Genomic DNA, 11842 nt, shown 5'->3' with positions numbered 1-11842 from the left:
GAAAAAGGGAATGTTAGAATGACAGTGAAAATACTATTTAAGCGAAAGGAGATTTTTAGTGAGATGGAACAGGCCATTGGAACTTATTCTTGAAGTTGATCGTGGTTTAAGTATGGTGTCTCATTAGATGATTGAGAATTATTAAGTAGCCTTTTGGTCACTACAAGAAGTTTGGTGTTATTTAACTTTATGAAAAGTTTCATAATTTTCTCCAGAGTTTATTGATATTTCTGTTAAATGTTAAATGCATTTTGTCATTGCAGGATCATTAGAAGCTCATGTAAATGGATTTCGATACACTTCTGTTCGAGGTGACAAGGTGGACATCTTGTACAACAATATCAAGAATGCATTCTTTCAGCCATGTGATGGAGAGATGATCATCCTTCTGCACTTTCACCTTAAGGTGCTAAAATCTCACTTCATGATACCATTTATTCTGTTGTATGATCGTAATTCCACATCTGTATTACTTTTGTGGTCTGGTATTCTAAATATTTCGGTTCTAATGTTATTTTTTCATTTTATTTTTCGAGGTAATTTTTGTTCTCTTGAGTGTCATTGCTGCACGTTCCTGTAGGTAATTTAACATTAATTTTATATTTATTTGAAGTGGCAGTTAATTGATGTACAGTAATTTCCAGTTTGTCCTCTGATGCGGTTAATAAGACCTGAACGCTTGCGCAAAGTATTATGTTTATATTTGTGTTTCCTCCAGCATGCAATTATGTTTGGGAAGAAGAAACATGTTGATGTGCAGTTTTATACTGAGGTTGGTGAGATAACAACTGACTTGGGGAAGCATCAACATATGCATGATCGAGATGATCTAGCAGCTGAACAGTCTGAGAGGGAACTGCGTCACAAACTGAAGACAGCGTTCAAGAGCTTTTGTGAGAAGGTGGAGATCATGACAAAGCAAGAAATTGAGTTTGATACTCCATTCAGGGAACTTGGATTCCCTGGCGCTCCCTTCCGCAGCACAGTCCTTCTGCAGCCCACCAGTGGGTGTCTCGTAAATCTTACAGAGTGGGTGAGTATTGTCAAAAACTGCCGAGTTTCATTGTCCTTATTTTTAAAAGAATTATAAAATGCATGAAGCCACTAAAGGGACTGTAAAGGAAAGGCCACTTTTAAATCAAGAATTTTAGGGCCTGGTTTCATTCTGATACTTTAGTCTACGTATTGATGCTAGCAAGAACTCTGAAACATCTCCACAGTTTAGTGATTATTTCTTTGCATAATTTATGATAGCACAAATTAAGACTGCATTAAATTTGTCATATGCAACCTCAAGGTTTCGCACATTGCACTGTTTATAATTGTTACATGTGGCTGTCATATTTGCTAGCTACTGAATGTTGTGTCGAAGTGGCATATTTAGGAGGTCCCAGAAGACTGGTTGTCCTGTGTCCCCCCAGGCAAATACCAGTACAGCTCTTTAAATTAGGCCATGACCACTTCCTTTCCAAGTATTCCTTGTCTTATCTGATGCTGTGTAGTCTGAGTTGCTGACACCATTGTTAAATAAGCAGAAACAGCTTTTAGGACTTCGTTATGATATAAATTCTAAGGTTTAAGGCAGGTCTGAACGTCATATAATACAAAAAGAAAAGGTTCTTTATGAACAAACTGCCTGTGTGTTTGTAGGCGTGAGATTGTTTCGTTTATTCTGCGTAATACATAATTCAGCAGACTTTGAGTCGATGTCTGGTATGACGAAGGTATGGCCATTTGTTTTATTTCCATTCCCACACTTAATAGAATTAAATATGTAATCAGAGCTTCTAGAATAAGTCACATATATCCTTTGTAGGATCATAACTACATGATGATGATGATAGCTGAGGAGGTAAAGTTGGAGATGAACAATCACGTGGCAGTTAAAGTTTCCTAAGACATCTTTTGGGTTCATATGTGAAAGCTTTTCTTTGATAACCTCCTGTAATTATTTTGACACGAATTTGTGTGTTTGCAGCCTCCATTTGTGATCACCCTTGAGGATGTTGAGCTTGTACATTTTGAACGTGTGCAGTTTCATCTGAAGAACTTTGACATGATATTTGTTTTCAAAGATTACCATCGTAAAGTTGCTATGGTTAATGCTATTCCTATGAACATGCTTGATCATGTGAAAGAATGGCTCAAGTAAGTACTACGCTGCTTTTCTTTACATTTGACTCTAAGAACTTTCCTCTTTGTGTGCTCGACAGCTCTGAAAATGCACAGTAAAATACGAAAATGCTAATAGGATATTCTTTGCCATTGTGTAATAATGTGATTTGGAAGACCTCTATTGAAATGGAAGAGAGACGACTAACTTTAATACATGAAAATGTTTAAGTCTGCCACAAAAATGGTATCCAATTGCTATTGGGATTTTTACTGCTATAAAAATGTTACGTATGGTCTTCTGGGTTGTGACATTTTGAAGGAATTTTATCAGCTCCATTTTCAGGGTAACCACCTACAAGACTACTCAGTGTTACAACTTAAAAGACCGTAATGTACATTAATGTATATGTTAGCATATTTCATCATATAATTTATACTTTTTTTTAAAAAATTGGTACTTTATTTGAATGAGACGACGGTGGTCTGAAAGATGCCATATCCTACTTATGTATAAAAGTGAAACATATTCTCTGAAAAGTGGGTAACTTTTGTGTAAGGTTAGCAAAAATAATGTCTTGTTCTGTGAATTTAAATACTTCTTCTGTTTAGTAAACCAATCTTCATATCAAGTGCAACATGCTTCTTTGTGTGGTACATTGTCATTGCCACAGATTAAATAAACATTTGCGACAGGTCTTCAAATCGTCTTAATTGGAAGAATTCTTGTAATAAATAATAAATGTGCACAAAAGCGTTCTAGAAGTGAATGTGTTGAGAAGTAGCACCGTATAAACTTAACTCTAATAATAAATAATCTAAATATATCAGTCCCTTAGATTTTGCCAAATTGAGAAACCACATGTGCTGTCGTTTGTTAACTTTATAATCAGTAAGAGAGGAAATCATTTTGGTTATCTTTTTAATTGCTTCTGATCGCAGCTCATGTGACATTCGGTACTCTGAGGGCATACAATCTTTGAACTGGACCAAGATCATGAAGACAATCACAGATGATCCTGAAGGATTTTTTGATAGTGGTGGCTGGACTTTCCTGGATCCTGAAAGTGATGATGAGAATAATGCTGAAGAAGTGGAAGAAGAAGAAGAAGATGATGCTTATGAGGTTTGAACTTGATAAATATGATAACCTGGTTGACAAATTGATATTTAAAGAGAAACGTTTTTAGTTTGATGAGTTTGTCAAGGAGGGGAATAATAGATACTGAAGTGCTGATGTTCGTAAGTCAATTAATAGCAAGTTCCAGTGGTGGTTGCTGCAGTTTCTGCACTAAGATACTGTTCATTTAAGTTAATTATATCCACGATTACGATTCTGTGCAGTTTAATGCCATAGTAGGAGGTAAAATTATATGGTTCTTGAAGCTTTCATTGTGACTGTAAGTGATAAAAGTCCTCTTGGGTGATCAGCCAATTCAGTTTGGAGTAGAATTGCAGGAAACCAAATCACATGGATCTTTGCCTCGATACTAAGTCAACAAAAGGGGACATCTTATGTACACCAGTTGGCCGTGTGAGGACCATCTGCTCCATACACTAACCCTTTAAAGCCCAGTGATAACTTACTAAATGTGCCTACAGGTTTAACAGTCAATAACTGCGCTTATGGGTTTTGCGTGATTCTCAGTGCAGACAGGAATTCTTTCCTTAAACAGCATTTGCAAGTTGATCTTTGTAATGAACAAATGCTGCCTGCCTTTGACATATAGACTCATAAATATAATTTTCATGAACTTTGGCTTCAGAAGGCTTATATATGAGCATTAATCAACTTTTAAGTATTTGTATTTGCCCCTTTCCAGCATTTCTCATTTGCTTGGTATTTTATTAGTAACTAGCAAAATTCTCCCGCAATCTTTAACTGCATGTAGTATGAATGTAGTATATGCTGACATTCATGCTGTAAGGATAGAAGGCAAGAAAGACAATTATTTTTCAAGGTCAGGACTAGTGAACTACCACAAGTTTGTCTGAGGTACCTCCAAAGTTATAAACTGAAAATGGAATTGCCCTGTATGCACTTGTTCCATTCTTTCTGTGCAGACTTCTGTGTTTGTGTGGAAGAGTTTGTTTTCATTTCAGAGTCTTATTGCATTCAGTAAATATGGCACTTCATTGCTTGCATAGTTCTGTAACCAATGGCAGATTTATGAGCAAACAGAAACTGTACTCTTGAAAATCCAAGCGTCCTGTGGCTGAAACTATATTTTAAAAAATAACTGATTTGTTGTTAGCATAATTGTAAGTTTGGAAAAAATAAATGTATTTGATGGGTGCTCGTAATATCCGAGAACGGTTGAAATTTACACTGTTCAAGTAATTTCCAGATGCATCACAATATGGCACCAAGTTTAAAGGATTGAATGTGGGTAGGACAATTTATATTCCTTTTCAAGTGGTTGTCATTGACATGAACGTAATTATAATGTTTCAAGTCAAAGATTTTCTCATATAACCTATTGTCCCTGCAATGTAAGTTCCTGCATGTGCATACATGTATGAGAACCCACATGTTGACTTGCATGGAACTTGCTTCGTAGACATAATACACAAAGAAATTGTAGTGAACCATCATATGTATGTACTCTACGTTACAGGCCTGTGCCACACTTGACATGTACTAGTGTTTGCCAAACAGAATGTTGAACAATATCAACTCCCATTTACTAGCAAAGTGACACAGTAAATATACAATGGAACAGTGAAAAATATGAAAGTGTCACCTGTGTTCCAGTTTGTGAAAAGTTTTTTGAATTATAAACTTTTTAACTTATTAACTTGTTGAATTAATGTCAGTATCACATTGACATATTTATTTTTATTTTCAGCCATCAGACGTCTACTCTGAAGAATCAGATGATGACTCTGACTACTCTGAGTATTCAGAAGATAGCGAAAGTGAAGGTAAGATTAAAAAAAAATGTATATTCTTTATTTGTTTCATTTTTACACACAACCCCTCCAAAGGAAACATCTTTGTGTGTAGCGATCAGACTATCAAACTCATTGGCACTGTTATTGTACCTGACTCTATTGTCAGAATTTTCAACCCTTCATATATAAATTTAATGTCTTCTCCTCCAAAATCTCAATTTGTGTCTCAGAGGATAATCCTGATATTGGCATTTCCCTTTTTATTGTAGAATTCTTTGAAGCATTAAATCATTGTTTGAGTAAGCTTATATTTGATGGAAGATTTTACCTGTAAATGTAAATATTTTGATAATAGTATGTGGGGAGAAAAAAGTATATTTGATTTAAGAGAAGAAAGTTTGAATGAAACTGCAGGAGTGGTAAAATGGCCAAAATTTGGTAGACAGTGGTAAACAGTGTTTGTGGAAGTTACAGTTAAAACAAATATGCAATATGTGCATGTGCGCTTTGTGTAAATATAGTAATGTGATGCTACTGAAGTGGTTTAAAAAAACACAACATGAAAGTTGCCATCCTAGTGCATAAGTACTTTTAATGGACAAAGAACTATGCATCTTCATTCATGTCTGTTTGTTTGTTGCTCAGAGGAAGAGTTGGCCAGTTCAGAAGAATCAGGAAAGGACTGGTCAGATCTGGAGCGAGAGGCAGCTGAGGCAGACAAGGAGCGCAGTGACTTCCAGGATGAATATGCCGGTTCAGACATTAAAGGGAAAGGAAAACGGCCTGGGAGTTTCAGAGGACTAAAAGATTCTAACCAGGACAGGTTAGCGACTTCAATAATTTTCAGATTCAGCACTGATGATCTTCATTACACGTGTCCACGTTTCAAATGAATTGCAGTCACCTCAGTTTTTGTGACAAGTTGATTTGTGAATGTGGTGAGCAGAAATTTGTAACAGACTTCAGAATTTTCTAAGTTTTTAAAATATGTATCTGTATGTTGTCAACCAAACGTTTCCTCTTTGTGTCAGACGTACAGTGTACAGGTGAAGAAAAAGGAAGAGTATGTCAACATAGAACTAGGCAGATTGCAATAGTAAAAAATAATATAGTTCAGTATTTATGTGTATTATATTGTTACTGCCCCATGAAGATGTAATTTCAGACAATGCAGAAAATAAGCTCTGCCTTCCTTATTGCAGAGTTGTTAAATGTCGTCATAATCGTGCCATGTAAGAGGATATCTGTCCTTGAGCCAGGGTTTAACGTTGTCCCTGAGCCTCCTTTTAAAATGAGTGAACGTTTCGTTTGTCAAGCAGAAGCTAACCTGATTTTTTGAACCCTGCACCTTATGTATGCAGATTTTGATGTTTGTAATTAAACTTTTCCTCCACTCGTAATTAAAGATACTACTTTTTGTTACGTTTGTTTCGCAGACATTCTTCAAAACACAAAAAGCACAGCAGTACCTCCAATCACAAGGACAACCACAAGAGTGGCAGCAAATCAAGTGATAAACACAGGTGAGTACTGACGTTTATGAATGTGGTTCCTCAGATGAATACAGTAGAATTGTAATAATATCGCCTAATTACATCCATATAGGAATTCCCTTCTTAAAGTGGGTGCCACCTGATGTATTGAAACCTGAAGGTGTTAAAGAAGTTTGTAATGAAGGGGCCAAAATAGTTTGGTCTTACTACGCAGATATGCCTTTCCTGTACTTTGTCTCCAGTGAAGACTACGTTTTTGAGAATATGAGGAATACTAAACACGGACATTTTGCTCTGGCTATCATTCTTAATGAGCTGGAGTAGCTCAGTCATTATAGTGACTGACTATGGACTGGATGATCATGATTCAATCCGCTGTAGGGGCAAAGCATTTTTCTTTTGGCGTCTTGTGTCCAGACTAGCTCTGAGACCTACCCAGCCTCCTATTCATTGGGTGCCACGGTTCCTTCCCTGGGGATAAAGCACGGCCAAAACATGATGCTCACCACTCATCTCTGTCTAGTGCCAAGATCAAGAAGGAGTAGGAGCTGTGTCTTCTCTCCCCCCAAGCAGCTCCATGGCAAATAACAGGACAGCTTTACTTTTATCATTCACAGTATGGGGGTACCTGAGTACATTTGAGAAGTGAACTCCAACCATTGCCTACGCAGGCAAAAACCAAGAATATTGAATAAAACTTAACTGGTGTCATTAGACACAACTAATGCAGTATTTTTATGTAGGTTCTGTGCTTGCAGATAGGTCAGATTTCAAGATTGTATTGAGGTGACGCACTCATAAAAACATAGATTTTTAGAATGCTGCCTGTGCAGAATATAGGTATAGTGAATAAATTTAAAATAGAAATCATTGAATTACATTCAAAGTACACTGGAATGACAGGAAGCGTTCTGCATAATACTATATCGGTGCTGTATCGTCGTAGCCACTTCCTCTCTTCTTGTCACTTGTTGTTTCATTTATCTCGTAGTTTTCAGCTTCCTGGCCTTTTTAAAAGGTAGTGAGGGGCATCACAGCAGTTTGTCTGCCAGTACGTTTGTTTAGCTTGAATTGCAACACAGATTATTGACTATTAAAGTCCAGTGAAATGGATGGCAGTGAGAATGTTATGATTATTGTGTCTGATGATAAGATTCTACTGTGCTCAAAAGAAAAAGCTTCTGCCCTTTATATGTTTTATACACACTAATTTTAAGAATGAATAAATTTGGGGTAAAAGAACTGCATGTTTTACACCAAGTAAATATGGTGTATGCGGAAACTTTTCTTCTAAATCTAAATAAAATAATCGAAGTGAACTAAAATAATATTCTTCTCATTTTTATTTTTGGATGCCGCATTTGGAAAGAAATTCATAACGCAGTTGGTTAATATATAAATTTAACATCAAAAACTACTACGCTACTACTAAAGTTACGCAGAAATTCATTGCCATTTTACATTGAAGTATTATGAATTAATTATATGTCATGAGATTGTGTATTGTTTGCCTTGTGCTGCCTAGGCAAGCCCGCACAAAGAGTGGCAGAGCAGGTGGGCACAGGAAGGTGCCACCTTCATCAAAAAACAGGTTAGAAGGGTGCTCATATTTATGCATTTGATCTTTTATGCATGATTTCATAGAAGTGTCATTGAGTGATCATAATGTTTGCATTTATGTGTTCACCAATTTACAAATTTCAGTTTGTCATTTTATATGAATGAGGCTTTTTACTATTGCCTCGAAGCCCCAATAGAAAGAGCTTAACCTGTAATGAGGACTTCAATATAGGAAGCTTAATTATTGGCACCATCAATTTTGTAACATTGCGTGTATAGAAAATGTCAAATTAAATTAGAGGTTTTTCCATTTAGTTTCACCTTAATGAGTGATTTTTACCTAGTCATGACATTTAACGCTAATTACATGCAGTTTTACTTCTGAAGCTTGTTTATAGCTGGTGGTCTGTAAAACTGCCATTGACCCATCATATGTGCCTGTCCCTAGTCTATGAGGCTACCATTCACACAAATGATGATGTGAACTATCAGAACTGCAGAATTTGTGGCAATTTCAATCTGCCCACTATAATTTAATCACAGCCTAGTGGTTAGCATTCTTGCTTCATACTTAGGAGGTCAGTTTCAAATTTCAGCCTTAAGACTGGCTGTCCTGACTGAGGTTTTTCATGGTTTTCCTCAGTCCTAACCAAATCCTGGGATTATTTTAAATGTGGTCATGGCCACTTCCTTTCACGTTCTTTCCAATTTATCTTTCATTGATCGTTCTATCATTCAGTGCTTAAGAGTCTGATCTACTGACAGTGTCATTAAATCAACCATTTTGCAAGTATCTACTGAGCTTTGAAGTTTTCCTTGATATTTTGGAGGACTGTGTTTATGTAGCAGTGGTCATTTTCTACAGGATGGTGTTCTACCACAATTTAATAACATGATACACAGCTGTCATCATTATGCAGTTTTCTCCGTACCCCATCGTCTTCTCTCCTAGGCCCAAATATCCTCCTCAACACCCTATTCTCAAACATCTGGTGCCCAAAATAAGCAAAGCAAATTCCAGTCATTTTCCTGATTTGTTTTTATTCTTTAAGATTCATCCCAAATAAACGGCTGCCCCGATTAACCAATAACGCAATTAACTGGAATCTACTGTTCAAGGAAAAATGTTTATTTCTGCCTCTGCATCAAGAATAGTTGTGCAGTAGTGGATTTGTAAGGCCATTAAAGCATGCAGTATGAATTTTAGGAAAATGTGAACTACATTGGCATATACCTGCCCACTCTTGTAATGTTAAATAATATTTGTGAGGTACTTGTTCTGGTACATTACTTAAGTGCTGGTATTGTTTCACAGTCCATCAAAGAGTCGAGATAAACACCATGATAAACACAAATCTTCACCTTCAAGCAAGAAGAGGTCCCGTGAAGATAGTGGTAGTCGTGACAAACACAGCAAGAGGAGGTGAGTTGTTTCCATAACTGAAAAGTGTTTTGGCATTGGTGCATTACAGTGACTGAAATGCAAGTCACATGCTGATGTTAATGTTACTAAAAAATGTTAAATTTCTTATTGATTTTGTTGGATTTCTGCAACATAATTGCCGTTATGTCTGATAATATGTCAAGCATGCATGTTGTTGGAATATTGAAGGATGCTGTTTGGATAGATCTATGATGGTTAAAGATATTGCAGTGTTTAATGTCTTTTTATGCATGTTTTGAAACTTACCTTTATTTGTATTAAACTGCAAGTGTACTCTTTGTTCCATTTTAGAACATATAGCAACATGTATAAGTGTGTTCTTTTCACACGTGCTAGCTTCTTGTTCATTTTAGCACTTATCGTTATTCCCAAGATATTCCTCTTGTACAATGGGTGAGTTTTGACATTTAATATTTAAATTTGAGTTTATTACAAAAATAAAATTTAATATTTTACTTGCAGGAAGTAAGAGTACAGATGTTGGAAAGGGTAGTCTCGAGGGCTGCGGCAAAGTGAATCTCCACCATTCCATAATTGAAAGAGGCTCTGATAGATGATACGAAACGAACTTCGATTCCAACCTTCATTGTATTCTGGCATGAGAGAGCTATGGTCTTGCATATGGAAAAAACCAAAAGCACACAGAATTCAAACCATGTTTCTGACAAAAGAAAATGACAGTCAAAAGTAAACTTTCAAAATCACGAAACTCCTATATGTCCACTGCAGTCATTTTACAGTTACAGATCGCTACAGCAAGTGTCAAGGGGTAATGACACTGGCCAGACGAACTGACAGATGATAGTAGTAAGTTAATTAGAATTGTCACATAGAAACATATGTGCAGAAGTGTGTAATTTTGGTTCAAGCTCAGACTGTATGATTGATTTCAAGTGTTGTGAAGAACTTAGGAATGATGTGTTGTATCAGAAATATATTTGATACATTATTACAGTTTTTATGACGTGTGATATGTTTTGGAAATGTAAGTATTAAAGAGTTCATGAATCTTACTTTCTTTCCAGATATTGAAAAACATTATTCTTCATGTGGAATGTAGAGAGTAAATTTCTCTAAAGAGGTAGACAGTTATTTCATCTTTTACAGAATTTTTCAAAATATTTCATAGTTGCCTCTGTCCCCAAGGCCTTACTATAAAACAAAAAGTTACTGCAAATATTCACAGTTTCTGCGTGTGCAGTATGAGAGGCAGGCATGTCTGGAATTATTATTTTTTAAGCTACTTACATAATGTGAAAAACAAAATTGGTTATGAAAATGGTCCCAACTGAGTGTGTGCTTACAGATAATTTTCTTTAAAAAGTATAATTATTTTAGTACTCTTTCATTATTGATTTTACAACAGCTTTCATGACATTTCTTTATTACCCATTTGTAAAAAGAACAGGTGGTAATTTTTTAATGTTGTGAGAGATTAATTTATTTGGCAAGATAATATGTTGCATAAAGCAGTTGGGTTAATAGTGACTTCAGGAATAATTCAAACTCAACCTTGAAAATACTCAAAGTTTAAGTTTTTATGAGCTGAAATAAATCTTTCTACCTGCCTGTACTTATTTTGTTATAGGATGTCTTAACAAATAATGTAAATTATATATCACAATGTGCAACTTCGATTATTGGGGATAAGCTGTGTTAAATGTTGAAGGTTATTCAACATTTCAGCAAACAATGCGGTTGTCATCTTCAGCTGTCACTAGATCTTCTGCTTGGCTTGCGTTTACAAATCATCCTGGACTTGGGATTGAGGTCTTTGCATTGAACCCAGCTGACTAGTTTGTATGATTTCACCTGATGGAAGCAAAGCCAGCTTCCAGAATATTGTGGTTCTGAAAATGTTTTAAATGAATCTATTAAAAAAGTCGTAGAAGTTCAGTTTAAGATGCACCTTAATCAAAAACCTCTAGACAAATCTTGGAAGACTATTGGTAAGATACCACATATTTTCATCTTCACTTACTATGTGTGGATCTAGTCCGAGGATATGACTCGAACAATATTTTCTGGTCTTTGCACTGTAAGCATCACAATGTGAGATACTGTGTGTCATGCTGTACGTGACAAAGAATACAGTGTTCAAATCATATGTGTTAGCTTGTTTGTTCAAACAAACAGATAATTTCATTTGAATGTTAATTTAAAAGATGGTAACATAACTATGTTAAGTAGCTCATCAATTAGTCATCGTGAGCTCTTAAACTCATCAGTTTAAGGGCTCATAGATCTCTCAGGCTTTCCAAATCCTTGCTGAGAAGTGTTATGTTAAATATGTTCAATGCCCATAGTTGACTCATTTTGACATTCATACTTGGAAATT

At 35.8% G+C, this 11842-nt stretch overlaps 1 protein-coding gene across 1 annotated transcript; it reads left to right on the top strand.

The window, feature by feature from the left end:
• Positions 1 to 263: 263 nt before the first annotated feature.
• On the top strand, positions 264 to 10517 carry LOC147870848 (FACT complex subunit spt16-like; the record flags this gene model as incomplete). Its single annotated transcript, XM_087341817.1, has 10 exons — positions 264 to 406; positions 719 to 1033; positions 1979 to 2148; positions 3055 to 3238; positions 4962 to 5037; positions 5653 to 5830; positions 6444 to 6530; positions 8026 to 8091; positions 9376 to 9483; positions 9967 to 10517. Coding segments are annotated over 10 exons (1334 nt in total), but the record flags the coding sequence as incomplete, so codon positions are not given.
• Between the last annotated feature and the right edge of the window lie 1325 nt (positions 10518 to 11842).

This window comes from Zootermopsis nevadensis, unplaced genomic scaffold (genome assembly GCF_977971745.1).
Source record: "Zootermopsis nevadensis isolate Lab colony 2312 unplaced genomic scaffold, Znev_1.0 Znev_ptg000092l, whole genome shotgun sequence".
Lineage (NCBI taxonomy): Eukaryota > Metazoa > Arthropoda > Insecta > Blattodea > Termopsidae > Zootermopsis > Zootermopsis nevadensis.
The sequence above is the reverse complement of the archived record's forward strand: the minus strand, read 5'-3'. Positions and strand labels throughout refer to the sequence as shown.